Below are 23,367 nucleotides of genomic sequence, written 5' to 3'. Positions count from 1 at the left end.
CGAAGTGTTCTCTATTTAAATGCAAACAACAGTTTTATAATATACGATCGATTTTTCTTTCTACCTAGGTATCGTTCGCTTGCTGCACAGGTACGTACAGTAATCAAATGAATTCCAATATTTTGATGTCAAATATTGAACTGGGGTAAAAGTACTGTAGCATCGTGGTTCTAATAGCTCCATAAATTATACGAAACCATTTATTTTTTAAAACACCAATAAATCAAGAACGAAAAGTCGTGTATCTTAACCCAGCAAATAAACGAGCAAATACGACCGAAAAATTTCCAATTTCCCTTGACGCTCCCTGACTCCGCCTCTTCATAAGTCACGGAAGAGGTAGAAACTCGGGCAGGCTTGTTTTTCCATTGCAACCGAAGCACTGTTATTACAAGAAAAGGTAGATAAGATATCCTTTGGTAATATTCCGGAGATGAGTATCGAGCAAGGACGTCCGCGTATGCAAGAACGACGAACGGTGGTGGATTCGCTTCAAAAAGTCATTGAAGCCACAGAGGCTGCGCGAGGCACGAGTGTTCGGTGCTGATAAGGGATGCTCCGCCCTCGAAACCCCTCAAATTGTCCTCTCGCACCCACCCGGCCATAGAATCGCAGGGTCAAGTTGTCGGGAGGCACTTGCATCGGCATGGAGTATTAATCTCACGGATTAGAAGGACAGATAGGACGGAGATTAATTTTTAAGACGTCGAAAGACGTAAAGGATTACCCTGGGACGCTTAATTAGCATCGCTTCGGTCACGCCATTTTTTCACCTTAAGCGAGGGAATCCTAATTTGTTACCAAGTTTACCGTCGTTATTTGTTATGTACACTGGTCTTTAATATGCGATATGATTTGCTGCTTGTTATGATTGCTTGTGGAATTTTTTTTATTGAAAATATAAACGCCTTCTATAGTTTATAAAGTTAATCTCGTCTGGAGTAGGAATCGCAGTAGAAATGTTAATCGATAAGCGCACATTTCGGTAATATATGCATCGATAGTACGATAAAAGTAATAAATTAAACTATATTCGTCTATAATAAATAGGACTACCAATTTGGAATAACGCTCACGCGATAACATGCATATGTACGCTACAATGCTGGTAACGATGGAATATTTTCGCGTTTCATTACGATCGCAACAATTGATCTCTCAAAAGCCCATTAATTTGTTTGAAAAAAACAAAGTAATTGAGACTACTCGAAACTGTACCGTTACTTGAAGATAAAATATATTACAATAAAGTTTCTTCGTTGATAAGAGAAGAGAGGAAAAAGATCTCACTATTCGTTGACGTAAGAAACACATGATCCTAATCTATCCGTAAATCACATAGGTACCATAAAGTCTATAAAGTGCGTCAATATTATGTACACAATTATAACAATCTAATAGCATCGAGCAATATTAGCAACCGTATATACGTACCATTTAATTGCACCTAACAAATCGTACAACTATTTTTTAACGTAGAGATACATTAAACTGTGATGCATATTGGCTCTTACAATCCGTATCGCAGCGTACAATTTATACAATTACTTCTCGTAGGGTTATCGGTACTTAAATACTTCCCACTTTGATTATCACAAACTCAACGTCGTATTTTAGCCGCCAATTTAAAGGTACATAAAAGAAGAAAAAAAAAAGATAATACTGTCGCATTATCACCACTGGTGACAGTGATTTGTCCACGCGCGTTTCATCGGTTTAATCTTAAATTCTATATACAAGTGAGCATTGTTAGCGAGCGTCCTCGTCGTGAAGTCGAAGTTACGCACTATCCTTTCCTCGTGGTGGACAATGTTGTCAGTGAAACGCAAATATAAGAATGAGTAAAGGGACAGATATGATGCAGAGCAAATAAATAGCAGTTCTTGGCTCGCACGTTGACACCACCACGTATTCCTCGTTCCATTGTGAGTCATTGCCATTTAACGGTAATTCCAACACAGTCCTTTCGTTGCTGAAGATCCTGAACGGCAAGGAGCACTCTGTCGTGCTGTTCTTGCAGGCATGAACCGGGTTGGAAATATTGTAGACGGTCTTCAGAAGATCGAATCGTACGCGTAGGTAATTGGGCTGAATCTCGTTTTCCGAGTTGAAGACGAAAAAGTAGTATCCGTTCATGGGTACTCTGGAAAATGTATTAAAAAGTGAATCAGACAAGCGTACTTCAGCGGAAGTCGACGTCCTTTTTCATTCTTGTGAGTAAAAACAGCTGTTTATCGTTGATTTATATTATCAATTAATAGCGTCTATAATTCCCCAGAACAAGTAATAAAACCATAACTATCACTGTCTTTTCTCTATGGCCTACGATCATATCTCGATATCTAACACATCGACTCTTTAATATTTTTATTTTCAATAGATACTAAAGAGCGGAAGTGAAATATATATATAGATAAAAATCTCATAAAACTCGAGGAGAGTAGATACTTAAGATATTAAAAACAAAGAGTAAACAAATGTTTCGAAGAATTTTTTAGGAATTAAACCGTAAAGTATTCGATAAAAGTTATATTTCTACCAACACTTTATCAATCACTGATAACTCAAACAACATGAAAATCGTCAGTAGCCATCGAGACTCATAAAGTTACGTAAAAGTAATACTTGATACGTCGATAAAATCTCAGTGTATCTAAAAATTTGCTATTGTCGAAACAGTTGCTATTTTTCGTTAATTAAATGACTTATCCTCTCTATCGTGTCTCTCGAACTATCCCACACACGATCCATAAAACCATGCGTACCTATACGTGATCGTATTAGCAAACGATGCAGTTGAGTGTTCGTCCTCGTGTTTGGGCGTGCAAAGCCTATGGGGGGTTAAAGGTAAGTTCAGAATCAACCCCTTGCAATCCAGAAGTCTTTCTTCGGAGCTGCTGAACGAGCTCCAGAATTCAGAGTTACTTCTGTCGTTCAACGTTGTCTCGTTTACGGTACCTCTGTCCTCGGCTATGCCATCTGGGTTCAACATATCCTGATGTATAAGCAGAGATTACACAATAAAACAAAAATAACATCAGACGAAATTCGTAAATCGTAAAAATAGTGACCAAACATGTCGTAAGTCTGACAAACATTGCAGTTCGTCGAGACTCTGACCAATAATACGAAATGGTTTCTATTTATTTCTGTACAGACGAACGTCTTTCCCTAAATGCAGTCTTAATCCTTAATCGTTTGTTCTGTTTGACATCACGAGACGAACCATCGAACGATACTTTTTATACAGAAAATTCATATTCCTTATTGCCCCCAGGCAAAAGCATGCAAATATTAACATTGTCTCGAAAATACCACGATAAGGAAACTCTTGCATTCTTAAAGGAAATCCAAGTGAGTAAATTGCAAACACCGCGGCGTTGCTAATTATATGGCTCCCTAATCTTTTATGAGAACGGTAAAAGCAATACACGTCTATCTTCGCGCGATAATATTTCGATCACGGTCCATCAAATTGGATCTTTATTATAGAACGGAAATCTGGCGCCACGAATAAAATCTCGTGGAAAATATCCAATAAATTTCCAGGGTACTATCCTAGAATTCCATCGCGCTACATTTGCGGTGCATTCTTCAGCTGAGATGCGTTGATAATTAATGTGAAATCGCAACGACTCACCTCCTCGATAGCAACATCGTCGTCTTCACTTTCCTCGGTTAATTCCTTATGAAGAGGCGATGAGAGGATCAAGTCCCTTCGTCTTCTACGCTTTTCAGCATCCGTAAGCGTTCGATCGTTCATCGTCTCGTTCACCACTTGTCGCAAACTTTCACCATCCGGACCCTTCTTCTCGATCTCATCCATCAACTTCTTCAGAATCTTTTTACCCCGATAGCCCAAGGAATTGATCTTGCCCAGGACATCTCGAAACACTTCCGCGGACGACGATTCTACTACAGTCTTCGCTTTCTCTTCAGGCTTAACGGTTGTGCTCTCTTCGTTGCTCTGATTCCTCTTAGCGTTTCCATGCTCCAATTTCCCATGTTTCTCTATCAATTCTCCTTCGTCCACGTCAATGGTCGCCACGTCCTGCTTTCTCAGTACCGTTTTGAAAGTTGTTAACAATTGTTTCTTCGTTTGCTTACTTCCAACTTCCTTCGTATTATTGGAAGGGTTTGGAGTGGGCGGTTTGTCGATATTGTCCGTCTCCACGAAGGTACCCTCGTAATGATGATGAGGATTCTCCTTCTGCTTTATCTTCGTCCCAAGCGTCTTCGCGAACAGCTCCGTCAATATCACCTTCATCGCCTTGGCGTCTAACTCGTGACTGTTGTAATGATGCGACACCATGTGTTTCGAGTTGTTCAAAACGTTGGCATGGTCCTTGTGATGGAACTGCACACCTTGATGGACCCTCTTCATCTTCTCTGGCTCGTTACTGGGACTCTCGTTCTAGAAAAGTTACGCGATTCCCATGACGGTTTAACTCTTCAAGTACGTCGTGGTTAAACGAGTACACGTTCTTGGTGAATTTATTACCTCGACAGATCCGTTCGTCGCGAGGAATCCAGTTTCTTTAGCGACCTCGAGCAGTTCCTCCAACTCTTCGCTACTATCGTCACCAATAAAGGCGCACTCGTGGAGATGTTTGTGGCCGCGAATCATCGTCAAGGAAGCACCGGGCCATCTGTCATAAAACCCAACATTCTTCTTTCAGATCCACTCTTTCAATCTCTTCGTTCAATCTTGCCAATTTAAGCCAACATTCTTCGCTTTTTTCTATCGACGTTACCTTACGCAGGTGGAAACGGTAACGCTGCTACCACGGAGAAGATAGAAACCCCAATACTCCTTCATGTCGTCCTCCAGAATCAGGTGTCTCGTCATGGACACGGGTAGAATCTCGCTGTTCACTTTTGGCTCGTCGCTCATCAGATACGCGTTGAAGGTCGCGTTAACTTTGATCACCTGGCTCTGCGAAGAATCGTTTCCGTTCGTAAAATCGTATCGTGCTTCTGGGCGCAATAAAAGAAGGAAGAAGGTAGAAGAACACCTCGCGATAGAAGTTCGTTGCTTACCTGACACCAAATGGTAGAGACTTTAGCGTCGATGAGTCTCTGATCGGAGGCGGTTAAAGGGTAAAGTTGCTCGGAATAAACGCGATACCGCAAGTACATCGGGCCCGCCACCAACACGATAGGTAGAAACATTCCCAGTAAACATAATCGCAACACTCTCAACGGCACCTTATACTGAGACCTGCGAGGCTGCCAATCTCTTGGACGTGCACCGTCCTCTAGGAATTGCAAAACTGTCATCAGATTCTTCGATTCGAAACATAGTCAGAGAAACATGCGTTGGTGTGCAACACGATTCGATATAAAAAGATAATTAAATGCCTCAGCTTTCTTTCTTCTAACGCTCTTCTTTGCCAAAAGAGCTTCCAAAAGTACAGTCATCGCGCTATAAGTAATTTTAGCTCGAAGAAAGTAGATAATTAATTTACATATTGTATTTATTCAAGCATTTATCGCCTGGTACATATGTATCGTGAATAATTCGAACGGAACGTATTGAAATATCTCGTTTCACGCTAAATTTCGCTACACGATTATATACTTCTCCGTCTTCTCCGCGATAATTGTGCGTTAGTTACGCTATTTTCGTGAGACCATGCGTAAGCACTCGGGTACATAAATTTCCATCTGTTTGTTCATTGCCAAGAAAATCGAAACAATTCAGTCACTAAAAATAATATCCTTTCTCGACGTTGCAATCTCAGTTTGGAGAGGATCAACTGCCGTTCTCTATCTCCTCGCTCGAACAACAAGAAGTCCTACATGAACGTCCAAACAGATGGACAATTAGCCGCTGTGTGGATAATAGAAAATTAACGTTTATAGCTAAACAAAACGCCACGTGCGGCGGCGGTCCTCGGTTCTTAGAACCGCTATCTTGTTGACGTTGTAGCAACAATTCTATGTACGTTTTAGGTCGAGATACGTTCGCGATAAATAATAATCAATGATGTCGGCAAATATTCGTATCGTACAGAGACTTATTGTCTACGATCGAATCATTTTTATCGAGGGAATCGTGTACCGTTTTTGTTTGGTCCCGATACAAACATTCCTCCGCGGATGAACGCTCGAATGTATTCACACTGCGTACAAAGAATGTGTACACAAATGCACGCGATGTAAAAATATAATTAAAAATTGAAAGAGAACAAAACCGTTATCCTTGTATGGAAAGTATAATCGAGCATTTTGCTTCTGCTATCGGATGTAACGTAACTACACATTACAGTTTTCCGCAAGCGTAAGTTCGACGAGTACGAGGGCATTGGCTGTTATCATTCACCTTTGCACTTAGCAACAATGAGAGTGATAACCCTTACCTATAAAATTATCACGGCGAAGCCTATTGTTCCATCGAGTCTAAAGTGTGTACCTTCGATGCAATAATTGTAAGTGTAGAGTTCTAAATAAACTTGTACGGTAAAAGAATCCTAACTGCAAGTATCGCCTGAGATAATTAATTTTATCACAGATCCCGTCTTCTTTTAAGAAATATCTTTTTGATAATGGTAATAAAATCGTATTAAGTGGGATTACGGTGTAACTAGAGAAGATAACAACAATTTATTCGTTTATTTTATAAATAAACAAATGCAGAAATAACTTTTCAACAGTTTTATTGTTTTTAATGCCGCTCGATCGATCAATGGATATTTCTTTTAAAATTTGAAAATGGAAAGTTAAGGAAACTCGATAAAATCGTCGTCACGCGGCCTCGAACGATAGCGAAGAAATATAGTATAACAGTACGGTCGGTGCAGAACGTTCGTATTAATGCATGATGCACACGTGTGCACGCAGCCCTTATATAGGTAAACTAAGAGAGAAAAAGAGAGAAAGAGAGAGAGAGAGAGAGAGAGAGAGAGAGAGAGAGAGAGAGAGAGAGAGGGAGAGAGACTTAAAATAAAAAGTTCTATCTAACGAAAAGGAAAAGAAAGATAGAAGGAGGATTACTTATGCTATTGCGATTAAATGAGCTACATTAAAGAAGAATATACGATTAAAGAGTGAATGTGCTACATTTCGTTTCAAAGGAGCAATATAATTCTTCTCGCTGCTTACAGTGGCTTAAGTAAATACTGTCATCGCGTAATTAGCTCATTCATCTATCAATGCTAATACGATTTTGATGGACCGCGTCTAAAGCTCCGCTACCCGATCGCAGCGTATGTACGTGTGTGCACGCGTTGCGCACGCGAATATTTGTAACGCATACATTCCACTTCACCACGTGGCAAAAGAGAAAGAAGATAAAACCATCGTCGCGAGCGATCCAGCAAATTCAAATGCGCAGTTCGCTGTCGCAGAAAAAGACAAAAAGTGAACGTATTAAATTTATTTGAATGGTAAGTGATTTATTGGCAAAAAGAGAAGGAAGAAAAAGAGTATATAATTTGTATAGAATTCGAACGACTCATTAACAACGCAATATAATTATTATATTAACTGTTACATTATCGAAATAATTTATAAAACGCATAAACAAAACAAAGCATACCGAGTATGTCTATTTTTAATGGCGTTGTTGGCATTGTCTTCGTGGACGCGCAGTGAAGAGTACACACACACAACCAGGATCACTATTTTCACACGTGGATTGAACGTGGGAAGAACGGTACGCGCTAACGCAATTATATACGTCGATAATTTGTTGAATAAATATTAAAATGTACGTGCGCAGATTTATTTTTATTTTTGGAAACGCAAAATTTTTGGTCGTTAAATGTTCTTCCTATTCCTCTTAATCTTCAACCGTTTTTATTATTATTACTGAAATCTGTACAGTCTATTTCACTAATTTAAAATATCATATCGGTCTTTCTTTTCGCAACGATAAATACATAATCAACCGAGCGAGGTAGTTAATTGCATTCACCCGATCGCGAAGTTATGTAAATACGTGATGCGTGTCGTTCGCTGTCAACAGATCGACTGAATCAGTGAACGAACATGTCACGCTTTGTATCAGTGCCTTATCAAGTTTTACTGTGCCCGGGATAAACTACCATCTATACGTATGTTTGCAGAAAATCGTAACACTACTGCTATCCGTCCTGTGTGCCATCAAAATATTAAAGTTATCTCTTCAAATGAGTTAAACACGAACATACGACGACACGTACGAAAATTTTTTTTTCGTAGCTATTGCGGAACTGCGTAATGTTGTATTTAGCCAGAAAGGTAGAGTAAGCGCAAAAAATGAATTACTCGAATTTTAGGCTTGTTAACGCTCATTCGCTTAGTCAATAAACGCATCATACGCGGTTTGATGTTTGTAAAAAGTGATGTATTTAATGTAATATACATTTTATACACGATTCTGTGCGGAAGTCAAGTAATTGAACGCGATATACTATTAATATTGTTCGCGATACACGTTACTTGCGTCGAGAATCTATCCGACTACTTTTATCGTCCCTCGATTTCGATGAATTTTCACCCCTCCGTCGTTTGTTAAGCGGATTTCGAGGGTCATAAATTTCGAACCAATCGTCGTCTTTTGTACTCGCGTCTTTAGCAAGAACAGGTGTTTTTTCTTCACAGCGCAATGCATGTACCATCCAAGATTCATCGGTTGGATCGAAATCATCCTCTTTAGAGTCCTTTACTTTTGGTGGACTTGGAGATCTTTCTTTTACAGTTTCTTTAGCACTTTGAAGTTTAGACTTGAATTTATTTAATAATTCCATCGTAAAATCCTCGCGACTTTTCCCCTTTTTAGGCAATTTTAATTTCGTTTCCTTGTACTTCTCTTGAGTCTCGATATACTCTCTCATAATTTCAGTTTTCTTCTCCTTCTTTTCTTCTTGGGCCTGTTTCTCTTTCTTATCGGCTTCTTTCGCTTTCTTTTCATTTCTAACGTCCCGTTTTAAGTCTCGAATTTCTTTTCTAATCTCTTCTCTGTGTGATGGTTAATTTTTTAAAATATTTATATATAATATACTATAAAGAATAAGGAGTATTAATAACAAAAGGAACATACGCTTTTCTCCTACGTTCGTCGTCTCTGTCTTTACCAAGGTAATACTCATCTTCTTTTACTTCTTTGTCTTCTTCATCATCTACTTTATAATTTTCTGCTTTCTTTGGTTCTTTCTTTGTATCTCTTAATTTACTTTTTATTCTTTCCGTCATTTCGCTAAAAATAATATAATTGTAAATAAAGCCTCCTACTTAATAATAATAATAATAAAACTGGATATCAGAAACTCACTCCTTTTCTTTTTTTATAGCATTTAATTCTTCTTGAGTTTGTTCTTCATCATCACTTTCCCAGTCGCTGCTACGATCCTCTTTTATTTTCTTACTCGGTGGCCCAGCTGGTTCCACAGCTAGTTGTGCACTCAATTTTGGATCAGATAGATGATCATGAGCCGACTTGCCTTTACTGCTAAATTGTTTATTCAATATCACAGATTCTTCTTCATCTTCCTCAGCTTCTTCACCAAATGATAAAAGATTGAAATTTCTGCAACAAAACATTTTGTCACCAAGACCATATCATTAATAACAATCAAATATCGTTAAACATTCATTAATCTCACTTCACTCCTGTCTTCTTATTCTTCGAACTGTCCACTAATTCCTCATTTTTCTTCGCCGTTATCCTTGGTACGATATCAGGAAACGGATTGTTTAATATTTCAGTTTTTGTAACTTTCGGAGGATAGAGTGGCCTATCATTCTAAAAAAGTATTGCCTTCCTACTTATCGTTAATAGATTTATATAGAAGTGGTAAACTTACCTCGTCTACAAGTGCTTCTTCAAGTTTCAACATATTATATATCGTCTCACCCGTAACTTTACCAAAAATTGTATGCTTATTTTGTAATTCTGGTGTAGAACCAAGAGTGAAGAAGAACTGAGAACCGTTATCATCCTTTCCAGCATTAGCCATAGCAAGTAAGCCTCGTCGACAAAAACGTAACCTTGTGTGGAATTCATCCTAACGTATACAGAAACTTTGTTTGAATAAAAGTTAAAATAAAACTAATTCTCTCTTTCAGGATAGACCTCACTTTAAATGGATGTCCGTATATGCTTTCTCCGCCTTCTCCTGTACCTTCTGGATCACCGCCTTGGGCTATGAACCCTTTAATAATTCTGTGAAATATAGTGTTGTCATAGTATCCTTCCATGCACAATTGTATAAAGTTCCGACAAGCTTTCGGAGTTTCCTTCGCCCATAATTCTAAATCGATATCGCCAACAGTCGTCTTCATTACCACCTATTATTCATAATACTTAATTAGCTGCAGATAAAATACTTTTTAAATAAATTTTATGTAGCCTTCTGTGCGAAATATATAAAAAAACTTTAACCTAACAAAACGTAAACATTACGTGCAGGTTATGTTTGCGAAAACAGATAATTCATTGAAATACGTTGAATGAATATTTACTTTGCCCGAAGTGGGTGGCTCTTGTATATAAATATTACTCATTTTCTTTACAAATATTCTTCGTTAACAACAGTACTTCATATTAAGATTCTAGTTGACTGTAACCTATAAATCATAGTACAGGTTAAAATCTCATGTCCCTCGTAAATCGAAGAAATGATGAATTTAATACTGATGTAAAATATTTAAATATTCACTAAAAAGAAGTGAAGAGTTAACACTTTTAATATTTTTGAAAGATTTAGATGTCTTTGACAAAATGTTCACAGAAATTCAGGGGCATTACAAGTCACTAATACAGTAAACTGTCAAACCACTTGCGACACCTGTGGCGCCATCTCTGTGAGAAGTGCTGAAACTAGTCGTCGTTTTGTTTCAGCGTTTCTCACAGAGATGGCACCACTAACATTAATTCTGACACTTGGCCCCGCAGAGGTGGCGCCATCTCTGTGAGAAAAGCTGAAACTAAACGACGATTAGTTTCAACACTTCTCACACAGATGGCACCACTGCAGTCAATTCAGAGATTTGATGCGCAGAGGTGGCGCCATCTGTGCGAGAAGTTTCGAAACTAATCGTCATTTAGTTTCAGCGTTTACCACAGAGATGGCGCCACCTCTGCGGATAGTTCCAAAACAAATTGTTTAGTTCCGGCGTTTCTCTCAGAGATGGCGCCACAGGTAATTTAAATTGCGGTGACACGTGCGTAAGCTTGTGGATTTTGTTTAAATTGAATCTATCATGTAATTTATTTAAAAGGTAATTAGAAAAAGATAATTTACCGGCTTTATGTAATACTTAGTATTAAAATTAAATTCTAGTAGGATTTAGGTTAAATTTCATTTATTTAGCCAATTTAATTATTTTATTATCCTTTATTACTGATTGTTTACTAACAATAATACACATATATGTTCTGTGAATAACTATAAAAATAAATTATCTTGTTGCTGATAACGATATATTCTCATTTTTTCTCATTTGTAATAATTAATAATAAAATGTACGTACATTGTTAATTACATAAAATTATTTTTAATAAATGTTTATACACACATCTATATATATATTTTATTTATATATGTAATCAAGTTTGAAGTATACCAAATGGAATATATCGCTAGTAGAGTATTGATAAAACATTCCTTGCCCGTAGTCCAAACGTATTGTGTAATTCAATGTACAGCGAGCTCTGATAATTAGAAGAAAACAAACAGGTACTTATTTACATACAACATGGATATAGGCAGGCAAAATGTACATCAGTCGCATAATTTAAACACCATTAGTTCAATATCTGATAATAGTTTAATGCACGATAAAGTAAAAATATGTTTAAAGTGTATCTGTATCCAAGAATTTCCTACTGATTGGCGAACAGCTATTCTTGATTTATTACCAAAGAAATATAGGAGAAAATATTATTCGCTGATAGAGTCAATGTTAGAAGAAGTAAGAGAGACGTATGTTAAAGATACACAAGATTTTCTATGCAAAGTTGTACTATCAAATCCAAGGGAAATGGATAATTATCGTACAAAAATGAATTATACAAATCGCAAATTTTCAAATGAAAGAAATTCTTTTAATTACAATACATTTCTAAAGCATCGGAAGATGTTAGAGAAAACATATTTCCTTTCTCTAGAGTCAATTAGAATCATTGTAAATAGCGCACAACTTAAACTGCCAGCGTTTATTTGTAATTTTGAATATTATCGGAATTTTGGACTTATGTCATTCGCTGGCTTTCAAAATATGATTAGCAAGGACATTAGAAAAGGATCGTTGGCAATAACGAATTACTTTTATACCGAAGTATCCAAAGCTGTAGTCGAAACTCAAGTGTTAAAAAATATTAACAAAAGAAGAGCACCGAATGTAATGAAATGTATAACAAATATTTTTGTGCAACAAATTTTAAACATTATGATGAAATCTATTGATCACATGTTAAACACTATGAGTGCTGAGTATCGATGTCCTCAAATTAAATTTCAACTTATTATGCAAGACGATCAATTACTTCTTGACCCTAGTGTTGAGAAAATATATTCCGAATACCACAACGTAATTGAAAGTATTGGTTCAATTGCTCAAGATTTAATACCGTTAGAAGAATTGTTGAACATGAAAACGAATTTGAGATACATTAAAATAAAATTACCCGATTGCTATATGAAAGAATCCCACAACAAATTACAAGTTATTCTGGATAACTTGTTTAAATCTGTAAATGAACACATAGCAAGTATCGCAGAAGAATTTCATCCTATTTATGCGTCCAATTCAAGGAAACGAATATCGTTATTAATATCAGAGAAAATGAAATTTGACTTATACCTCCAACACATACAGAAATATAATGGCTATTTAATAAAAGCGAATTCAATGGTAATGAACACATATCATACGATAGGGAAATTAGAGCAACGTAAAGCTAATGAAGCTTTAAGGAAAGAAGCCTGCAATATCATAGATAGTTTCTTAACTAGACTTGTTAGGTACCATCAGCAATTTAATCGGTCCATTTGTTCAGATTTTGAAGAATTAAGAACAAAAGCGTTAGACGTGCAGAGAGATGCAAAATCGCTAATTGAATTAACCGATTACATGACGCATGCATCCCAAGTGTTAGTAAATGAACTGGAGTGTAAAATTCAGAATTCGATACGCATGTTGTGTACGTTAATAGATATAACTGTTTTGTCAGAGGATCATGTTCAATTAAATAAAGACACTATTAATTGGTTACATGAAATCGAACCAGTGTTTAAACAAAGCAATGTGTTATGCGAGGCGATGAAAAATGAGTTAGAAGATGATACGCAAAAAAGAATAAATAACTTAAACCTTAAAGTAGATGAAATTATTCCTCAGCTTAGTGTTTTAGATGACATGGACGACATAAATAGCATCGAGGAATATTTTGAACATTATAAGGGGCTCCTTAAACAAGTAAATCAAATTGACTATGAAATGCGAAAGATAAACGAAGAAGAAACATTGTTTAAGTTCCCTGAAACCGAGTTTCCGAGTGTGATTGAGTTACATGAAATAGTCATATCGTTTCATGATCTCATTTGTAATGTTTATCAATGGAGAAGAGATAATTCTGTATGGTTGGATGGTCCATTCGAATGGTTAAATGCTGGTGTTATAGAAAGCAAAACGTTGAATTATTTTGAAACAATTACTGAAATGAACAAAACATTTAAAACAAAAATTAAGCTGGATGTAACAGCGAATAAATGTTTCAAATTTTCTGGAATTGCAGACGATCCAGATCCATTGCAACAGCCCGCACCATTAAAACTGTGTTGGCAAGCGCTTAATGAAATAACTAATTTCAAGCAATATTTACCATTGGTAACATGTATGTGTAACCCAGCACTTGAAAAACGACATTGGGTAGAAATGTCTATGATATGCAACTTCGACCTTACACCAAATGCTGGAACTAATTTGAGAAAACTTATTTCGTTTAATCTCATGAATGATATAGAGAAATACAGTGCTATCAGCATAGGCGCTAACAAAGAATTGGAATTACATAAAAAATTATCGGACATGATAAAAGAATGGGATAAAATTTCTTTCGAAATAAGTTTTGATAAACAGACTGGAATGAATATATTTTCTAATTTAGAGGACATAGAATCGATGCTTGAAAGTCATCTTATAGTAATCGAAGAAATGCAAACATCAAATTTTATCAAACAAATAGCTAAAATAATGACAGATTTCTTTGAATCCCTCGTTCAAATTCAAGAAATTATTAGTCGATGGGATTACATACAAACGTTATTAGTTTCCTTAAATTGTATCTTTCGTCATCCTAGTATAGAAGTACATTTAGTCAATGAATGTCTGTTGTACAATACAATCGTAAATGATTTAAAAGATATTCAAAACAAACTTTCACATAATTCTACATTTGCAGGAATTAATGATACATTAATGTTGAAATCTTTACTTAATATTATCGAAAAGCTTGAATGCATAAATCAGAAAATAACAAATTATATAGAAATTAAGAGGCTGTATTTCCCAAGATTTTATTTTCTTTCTGACAAAGAAATTCAAGAAATATTATTTGATTATTATAACTTGGAAACACCATATATACAAAAATGTTTTGAAGGTATAAAAAAAGTAAAAGTCGATACTGAGAAAAGTATCTGTTTCATTATTAGTGATTATGGAGAAAAATTGTGTTTAGAGCAATTCAATTTAAGTAATGATGAAGACGGTGAGAAACATTGGATATATTTTGAAAATAAAATAAACAATACGCTAAAGCAAAACATTTTTGAATCTTATCAGATATTTGAAAAAACATTTACATATAACAATATTATAAACTTTCCAAGTATGGTAATTGTTTGTACTTTTCAACTTTACTGGACTATTGAAGTACAGAAATGTCTTGCGCCATACAATTCTGAAGCACTAAGTACTTTGTATTCGAAATATATTGATCAATTAAATAATCTAACCAGTGCATTGGAAAATTATTCAATAAATAAATTCAGAAATCTATTAATGTCTCTAATTGTCATAGTAATTCAACAAAAAGACATTATTAAATTACTATTGGATAAAAATATCTCTGAAGTTACAGACTTTGAATGGGTTGCACAGTTAAGATATTATTTGGTAACAGATTATGTAAATGTATCTACTTTTAATACAATTATACAATATGGATATGAATATAGTTATTATGAACAACGCATAATTAATACTCCGTTAACAGACAGATGTTTTCATACACTTATACAAGCATATGAATATCATTTATATGGAGCTCTTACAGGACCATCTGCTACAGGAAAATCAGAAACTATTAAAAGTTTAGCAAAAGCTATTGCAATACAATTTCGTACATTTAATTGTATTAGTATATTATCTTTTGATCTTTTGTCTTGTATATTTAAAGGATTTATTGCTTGCGGAGCATGGATTTGTTTTGAAAATTTTGATATATTACATAGTGATCTCCTATCGAGAATTACTCAAACCATAATTTGCTTTTCTCAAGCTGTAACAACAAATTTAAAAACAATAATGTTTAATGGTACTTCGTTAAAACTAAATCCAACCGGACATATTTGTATTATCACAAAACTAGGTTTGAGTAAATGTTCTAATATACCAGATAATTTGAAAACATTATTTAGAACAGTATCTATGGTTGTACCAGACATGAAGAGAATTGTAGAAGTCAAATTTTCTGCAGGTGGTATATCTAATTCAAAGCTATTAACATTGAAACTGATTACATTATATAAAATTCTATCAGAACAGTTATGGTGTGAATTATGTAACATTTTTAACTTATACTCAATGAAAGTAATTATTAAGAGTGTAATTTATTTAAAAAGGAGTTACCCAGACGAGAACGAAACTGCATTACTTTTACGTTCACTAATTGATACAAGTCTTCCAAAACTCTGCAATGTAGACATACATATTTTTAAAAACATTGTTCACAATATGTTTCCGGATACTCCCTTACTCCCTCCCAATTATGCAATATTCTTAGAAACACTTGAAGCAATATGTAGTTCTAAATCCATTCATGTTCACGATGCTTTCAAACTAAAAGTTATACAATTGTTTGAACTAATGTATGTTCATCGATCCTTATTACTTGTGGGCAATCCTTTTGTTGGAAAAACAGAAATTTTAAATGTCCTTCAACTAGTTTTATCAGCTTTGTACAAACAAGATAACGAGTTTGGTAGTAATGTGGATATAGAAACAATAGTTCCAAGCACAATTGATATTAATCACTTTTTTGGTCAATTTGACAAAAAGTCTAAAATATGGAAGGATGGAATATGTTCAAAAATATTTCGCTTTTCCTCTGAAAATAATACATTTACCAAAAGATGGATAATATTTGATGGACTTCTAAATAATACATGGATCGAGAACTTACACACAGTTGTTGATACAAATGAAACATTATATCTATCATCTGGTGAAAAGATTAATATTAACAATTCTCTGTCCATTATTTTTGAAACAACGAATATACAAGATACTTCCCCTACTATTTTATCAACTTGTGGTATAATTTACATAGAATCAAATTCTAATGATTGGAGATCATATATTAAAACTCATTTTTCTAAACATGATATTTATAATGAATATAAAGAAACATTATCTTTACTGTTTGAGTGGGCAATGGATCCTTCTTTGCGATTCATACAAAATAATTGTTCTCCAATATTAGCTAACAATCAATTACACAGTGTGATGTCAACAGTAAATTTGTTTCAAATGTATTTAAGAGATGCTCTGACAGAAAATAATGAGGAGAAAACAAAAACTAGTCATTTTTTAATATGGGCACAAGCTGCGCTTATATTGTCTATAATATGGGGATTAGGAGGAACATTGGATATGGACACCCATGTAAAATTCAATTCTTTTTACATGTCACTTTGGAGCGGTACAAATAAAGACCATCCTAAGCCAGAAATAATAAAGAATTTCGAAATTACTCTACCTCATGATGGTTTGATACAAGATCATTTTTATATCTTCAAAGGAGTTGGAAATTGGAAATATTGGGGAAGTTTGGATGTATTAAAGAGCGAGCAAATATTAGAAAGTCCTGAATGCAGCGAAATCTTTGTACCGACAATTAATACAATGAAATATAATCATATTCTTTTAAAACACATGAAATATAGAAGACCTTTTATTGTCTATGGGGATGTATCTGTAGGAAAGACTTTTCTCATACAAAATTTTTTGAAGAATAAACTATCAGAAGGTATGCATTTTAATTGGTTTAATTTTATTTCTTTGAGTACAGTTGCTAAAACGCAACAATTGCTGCTTTCGAAATTAAATAAAATAAAGAAGAGACATTATGGTCCATCAGAAAATCAGTTTAGTATTAATTTTATAGATGATCTTAATATTCAAAGGTATGAGTGCAAATCAGAGATAAGCAGTATTTTGGAACTTCTTCGTCAATATCATACTTATGGTTACTTTTATGATATTAATGAACCTGAAAAAGTCTTTATTCAGAACATCATGTTTTCACTTTCAATTACCAAAAGTTCCATGACTAAAATTTGTCCAAGATTTTTAAGACATTTTATCTTATATACTATGTACATGCCTGCTACAGATACAATATTCAGAATGTTTTCAAATATACTTTTCATTAACTTGAAAAAAAATTCTTTTACTGCAGATGTATTTAGCACTGTAACTAATATAACTAATGCTATAATAGATGTATACACTTCTGTAATTAAAACTTTAAGACCAATCCCTACTAAATTCCAATATTTGTTTAATATAAGAGATATAAGTGAAGTCATTCATGGATGTAGTCTTCTTCAAAAAGAATCGGTAGACACCAAAGTTACATTTATCAGGCTCTGGGCACATGAAATATGGCGTGTTTTTGGCGATAGAATATTAGACAATGAGGACAAACAGTGGCTCTTTTTACAAATCAGAGAAATTAGCAAACGCCACTTTAAAGATTCATTCGAAACAGCTTTTGATTATTTACCAAAATGTAATAACGAGATTACTAAAGATAGTTTCAATAGTTTAATATTCAGTAATTTTATGGATATGGGAAAAGACAAAAATAAAAAGTACGAAGAAATAAATTCTATTGAGAAATTAAAAAATAAAATTGTTTTCTATTTAAATGAATATAATAATAATAATTTAAGTAAAAAACGTATAGATGTGGTAGTAACACAATATGTTTTAGAATCTTTGATCAAAATTTCAAGAATCTTAGCTATACCAAGAGGCAATTTATTATTAATTTCCAGTGTAGGATCTGGTAGAAAATCCTTAGCAACCCTAGCTGCTTATATTCAACAACAAGAATTATTTGAACCTTCTGTACATTCTTACTGTAGCTTTGATATATGGAGGAGAGACTTAAAGACAGTTTTACAAAAATGTGGTGGTTTAAGACAAGATTTTATTCTTTTCTTAAAAGCTAAACAAATGAAGATTAATTTTCTTCATGATATTAGTTGTTTATTAGCTACTGGCGATATACCTGACCTATTTTCTATTAAAGAAAGATGCACGATCATTGAAATGGTACGTTTAGATGCTCAAGATGGCAATAAAAATGAAGAAATAAGTAATCATGCGGTAATGAATTATTTTTTAGAACAATGCAGGAATAAACTCCATATTATAATCTGTTTTAGCTCAACAAATGAAGCCATCAGATTATATTTACATAAATATCCAGAATTAGTAAAGTACTGTGCAATAAATTGGCATGAAATATGGCCGACAGAGATACTTACACAGGTAGGTTTGAAATATGTTCAAGACATCAATATTGAAGAAAATATAAAGATAAATGTAGTAAAAGCTTGCATAAAATTACATAATAATGCCAAAGAAATAAGTGCTAAATATGTCAAAGAAAATGACATAAAAATACATGTAACATTGTCTGCATTTTTCCATATGTTGAAATTATATGTCCATCTGTTATCCAAAAAGCAGAATGATATTGCTACTACAAGAAAGAGATATTTAGTGGGTTTGGAAAAATTAGAATTAGCAGCCCAACAAGTAGAAAAGATGAAAGATACATTGACAATGTTGAAACCTCAATTAGAATTATCTGCTCAGAAGATGATAATTACTATGAGAGAAGTGGAAAGTGAAAATATTAGTGTGGAAAAAGCCACTATTCTTGTACAACAAGAAAAGGAAATAGCAAATAAAAAAACAGAGATTGCTGGAAAATTGAAAATGGAATGCGAAGCTGATCTAGCTGTAGCTATTCCAATTTTAGAGGATGCTATTGTTGCATTAAATACATTAAAACCTACAGATATTACACTTGTTAAAGCAATGAAAAATCCTCCTGATACTGTTAAGTTAGTAATGGCTGCAATTTGCGTTATGCTCGATGTTCCCCCTGACAAAACTATTGATTCCGTTACTGGTAAAAAATATACAGATTACTGGAGTTCAAGCAAACGGATTTTAAGCGATATGAACTTTTTACAAATTTTAAAGGATTATGATAAAGACAGTATTCCATCAGATACTATACAAATTATTAAAAAAACATATATAAGTGATAAAAATTTTAAACCGCATATCGTTGCCAAAGCATCAAGTGCTGCTGAGGGTCTTTGTAGATGGGTACGTGCTATGGTATCTTATGACGAAATTGCAAAAACAGTTGCTCCTAAGAAAAAAAAGTTATTTATCGCGCAAAACGAATGCAACAAAGCCGAAGCCCTATTAAATGAAAAACAAGAAATGCTTTCAGTATTAAATGCAAAGCTTGCAGCTTTAAATAACAGCCTTCAAGAAACGCAACAACAGAAAGTGAAACTAGAAGAAGAAGTAGAAAATTGTAGCATTAAACTTCACAAAGCGGAAAAGCTAATGACAAGCTTAGGAGGAGAAAAAACTCATTGGATACAGTGTGCAGAAAATTTAGAAAAAAAATATGTTCATCTAGTGGGAGATATGATACTGACATGTGGTATTATAAGTTATATTGCATCATACAACCTGATATTCCGTAATGAAATTTTAACATATTGGAAACAGTATTTAAAAGATCTAAAAATATCATATCATGAAAACTATCAGTTAGTAAATGTACTTGGTAAAGAAGAAGATATAAGCTATTGGTATTTTTCTGGTTTACCTAAAAATAGTTTTACTCTTGAAAATGCAATTATTATGGATAATTCCAACTTGTGGCCTTTATTTATTGATTCGCAAAATCAAGCAAACCAGTGGATCAAGAAGATTGAGAAAAGAAATCATCTAAAAACTATCAAATTTACTGATTCCAATTACTTATCAATTATTCAATATAATGCTGAGAATGGTATTCCCACATTGATTGAAAATGTAGGGGAAAAATTGGAGATATTATTAGATCCCTTTCTTGTAGAAAGAATTTACAACAATGAAAAATGTTTGTATTTAGATACTGGTTGTAATATCATAAAATATTCACCCGATTTTCGGTTATATATTACAACAAGACTACTGAATCCTCAATTTTCATGTGAAATATTTAGCAAACTAACAATAATTGATTTTTCTATTCCAAATGAAGCTCTCCAAGACAGACTTCTTGACTTTATTATGTTTAAAGAAATGCCAGAACTTCAAGGAAAGTTTGAAACGTTACTTATGGAAAGTGTTAATAATAAAAAAGTACTAAAACAGCAGGAAGATATTATTTTAAACATTTTATCGTCAACAGCAACAAATATTCTTGAAGATGAAATTGCTATACAAAAACTGGATTCTTCGAAATGTCTTTCATTAAATATTATTAAAAAAGAAGAATTGACAAAAGCAATGTCAGTAGAAATAAACAAATTTCGAAATACTTATGTACAATTTGCTAAATATTGTTCAAATTTATTTAATACGCTAAATTTGTTGATACATCTAGACCATATGTATCGTTTCTCTTTTTCATGGTTTATGCAATTATACAAAAGGTCAATTGAAATTTCAAATAGAAGCACTATACTTGAAAAAAGATTGATATTTTTAAAAACTTCATTTACTCAAAATCTCTATTCAAGCATTTGCAGATCTCTATTAGAAAAACATAAAATGTTATATTCTTTTTTATTATGTTGCAAGATTTTGTTGCTAGAACAACAAACAACTGAGGAAGAAATTAACTACTTTATAGAACCAAACTTAAGTCACATTAATACTGTTCCTGATTACAAGTTTAATTGGCTCCCGCATGACACTTGGGTAAACATTTATAATCTTAGTAAAACACTCCCTCCTTTTTATGATCTAGCAAATAATTTTTGTTGTAACAACAAAGCTTGGAAACTATATTACAATTCTAAATCACTTCAAGACCATTTGATGCCCACACCTTGGATTAATAACTTATCTTTGTTTCAAAAACTTATCATTGTGAAAATTTTACATCCAGATAAAATCATACTAAAAATTGTGCAAGTAATAGAAAATACATTAGGGAATACAAAACATTTTTCCCCGCAAATAAAAATATCTCAGTTATACACAGAATCAAGTTGTTTAACTCCTCTTCTATTTACTTTACCTACATGTATAACACCTTTATCTCTTATTTATAAATTTGCTAAAAGTAAAGGTTACTTATCAAAGTTTGAGTCTCTATCTATGAGTATTGGTCAAGAAGAAAAAGCTGAACTTCTGATACAGAGAGCTCAGAGAGACGGAAGTTGGGTCTTTTTGGAAAATTGTCATCTAGTATCCTCTTGGATGACACGTCTTGAAGAAATTTGCGAAAACTGCAACACACGTAACATATCTTTAGATTTTCGATTGTGGTTATCTACTTGCTCCTATAAGGAATTTCCAATTAGTATCTTAGAGAACAGCGTAAAAATAACGTATGATTATCCATTGAATATCAAAGAATCGTTATTGAATATTTATCAGTCCGAACCTATAATAAATAAAGAATTTCTCGAAGGTTGCCCTGGAAAAGATAAAGCTTTTTTAAAACTTCTTTTTGGGTTGTGTCTATTTCATACAGTTATAAATGACAGAAGCAATTTTGGAATTTATGGATGGAATGTACCATATAAATTCAATCATACTGACCTTCAACTATCTATTATGCAGTTACAAAATTTCATAAACAATACAAAGTATGTGCCTTTTAATATTCTTCTATATCTAATTGGAGAGTGTAATTATGGCGGAAAAATTCAAGATGAGTTTGATGGTAGATGTTTAAAGCATCTGCTAATCGATTATTGTAATTCAAATATAATCGAAACTGATCAACGTTCATATTTAAATCATATAGAAGAACTAGTACCACAAAGATACGAATATCAGCATATAATTGAACATATTAAAAAGATTCCATTAGATTTACCACCTCAAGTTTTTGGATTTAATGAGAATGGTGTTATCATTCGAAATACTATGATAGCCACCGAATTTCTATCGTCTTTTTTATATATGACCTCTTCGACGCACTCGATAAACAAAGAATTACAACAGGATCAAGTATTAAGTTTAATTGACGATATTAACGATAAATTACATGATTCGATAAAGATTAATGATGTTCAAGACAAATGTACTACTATGCTTGAAGAACCTTTACAAAGAGTTCTTTTTTGTGAAATTAAAACGTTAAAATATATTTTAGAAATCATAAGGGAAACTTTAAACGATTTAAAATTAGCATTGAATGGTTATCTTCATTTCACGGATCCATTAAAGGAATTAGCAGAAGAAATACATAAAAACAGAGTTCCATCTATCTGGAAAAAGGTACAAACAAATATTGTTACTGAAAACTTAACGCTATACATCGATAACATAGTAAAACATGTTGATTTTATTAAAAACTGGATGAATCTAGAATATCTTACAATTGTTCGCTTCGATGCGCTATTTCATTGTAAAATGGCTATCTCTGCAATTTTATTAGTATTTTCTAAAAGATACGATATACCCATCGTAGAAATCGCGTTTGATTTTGAAATAATGTCAAAGGAGGATGATATCGATGCAGAAAATGGATATTTGATTCATGGATTATATTTATGCGGTGGTCGATGGGACTTTGAAAAAAATATGTTAGTCGAAAATCTTACTAATGAAACCTGGCAAAGCATGCCACCTATACGTATTAAATGTTCACGAAACGTGAAAGATACAAACGAAATATACAGATGTCCAGTTTACGTAACTGCTGTTCAACATACCGATAAAAATACTAAATTTCCACTACAGAATTATATATTTAGTATACCATTAAGAACCAATGTACCACAATCTCATTGGATAAAATGCGGCACCGCCTTATATTGTCATGTACCATAAAATATACGCGTGAACCAGTTTCCTAGTATAACTGTGTTGTATTTTCTGTAATACAAT

At 33.6% G+C, this 23,367-nt stretch overlaps 3 protein-coding genes and 1 long non-coding RNA gene across 4 annotated transcripts; 2 read left to right on the top strand and 2 right to left on the bottom strand.

Moving 5' to 3' along the window:
* Positions 1-1,551: 1,551 nt before the first annotated feature.
* On the bottom strand, positions 1,552-7,685 carry LOC143430275 (uncharacterized). Its single transcript, XM_076906377.1, has 7 exons — positions 7,541-7,685; positions 5,041-5,258; positions 4,755-4,936; positions 4,502-4,649; positions 3,641-4,414; positions 2,766-2,995; positions 1,552-2,143 (listed from the first exon to the last, which is right to left on the bottom strand). The coding sequence occupies exons 1-7, from the start codon at positions 7,572-7,574 to the stop codon at positions 1,816-1,818; spliced, it is 1,914 nt and encodes a 637-aa protein (XP_076762492.1). The 5' UTR covers positions 7,575-7,685; the 3' UTR covers positions 1,552-1,815.
* On the top strand, positions 7,603-10,047 carry LOC143430284 (uncharacterized). The gene is made up of 2 exons (XR_013102616.1): positions 7,603-7,711; positions 9,887-10,047. It is a non-coding gene; the product is annotated as an uncharacterized LOC143430284 (long non-coding RNA).
* LOC143430280 (spliceosome-associated protein CWC27 homolog) lies at positions 8,404-10,596 on the bottom strand. Its single transcript, XM_076906382.1, has 7 exons — positions 10,447-10,596; positions 10,063-10,272; positions 9,789-9,989; positions 9,588-9,727; positions 9,257-9,511; positions 9,026-9,181; positions 8,404-8,943 (listed from the first exon to the last, which is right to left on the bottom strand). The coding sequence occupies exons 1-7, from the start codon at positions 10,486-10,488 to the stop codon at positions 8,421-8,423; spliced, it is 1,527 nt and encodes a 508-aa protein (XP_076762497.1). The 5' UTR covers positions 10,489-10,596; the 3' UTR covers positions 8,404-8,420.
* A 1,086-nt stretch (positions 10,597-11,682) lies between these two features.
* LOC143430131 (dynein axonemal heavy chain 7) lies at positions 11,683-23,310 on the top strand. The gene is made up of 2 exons (XM_076906131.1): positions 11,683-20,803; positions 21,380-23,310. Exons 1-2 carry the CDS (start codon positions 11,683-11,685, stop codon positions 23,308-23,310), a joined length of 11,052 nt encoding a protein of 3,683 aa, XP_076762246.1.
* Positions 23,311-23,367: the final 57 nt, after the last annotated feature.

This window comes from Xylocopa sonorina, chromosome 13, assembly GCF_050948175.1.
Source record: "Xylocopa sonorina isolate GNS202 chromosome 13, iyXylSono1_principal, whole genome shotgun sequence".
Taxonomy (NCBI): domain Eukaryota; kingdom Metazoa; phylum Arthropoda; class Insecta; order Hymenoptera; family Apidae; genus Xylocopa; species Xylocopa sonorina.
Note: the sequence above shows the minus strand (reverse complement) of the source record. Positions and strands in the feature narration are given on the sequence as shown.

Bases quoted from the DNA above. Each gene is read 5' to 3' on its own strand.
- LOC143430280 (XM_076906382.1), bottom strand. From the start codon at position 10,488: ATGAGTAATATTTATATACAAGAGCCACCCACTTCGGGCAAA. The intron at 9,990-10,062 runs GTGAGGTCTATC...TGTATACGTTAG, and splicing joins TATACGGACATCCATTTAAA to GATGAATTCCACACAAGGTT. The intron at 9,512-9,587 runs GTGAGATTAATG...GTTTTGTTGCAG, and splicing joins AATAAGAAGACAGGAGTGAA to AAATTTCAATCTTTTATCAT.
- LOC143430131 (XM_076906131.1), top strand. From the start codon at position 11,683: ATGGATATAGGCAGGCAAAATGTACATCAGTCGCATAATTTAAACACC. The intron at 20,804-21,379 runs AAGCAATGTCAG...TATCTTTGTTTC, and splicing joins TAAAAAAGAAGAATTGACAA to AAAAACTTATCATTGTGAAA.
- LOC143430275 (XM_076906377.1), bottom strand. From the start codon at position 7,574: ATGCCAACAACGCCATTAAAAATAGACATACTCG. The intron at 5,259-7,540 runs GTATGCTTTGTT...TGCAATTCCTAG, and splicing joins ATTAAAAATAGACATACTCG to AGGACGGTGCACGTCCAAGA. The intron at 4,650-4,754 runs GTAACGTCGATA...GTTTTATGACAG, and splicing joins ACCGTTTCCACCTGCGTAAG to ATGGCCCGGTGCTTCCTTGA.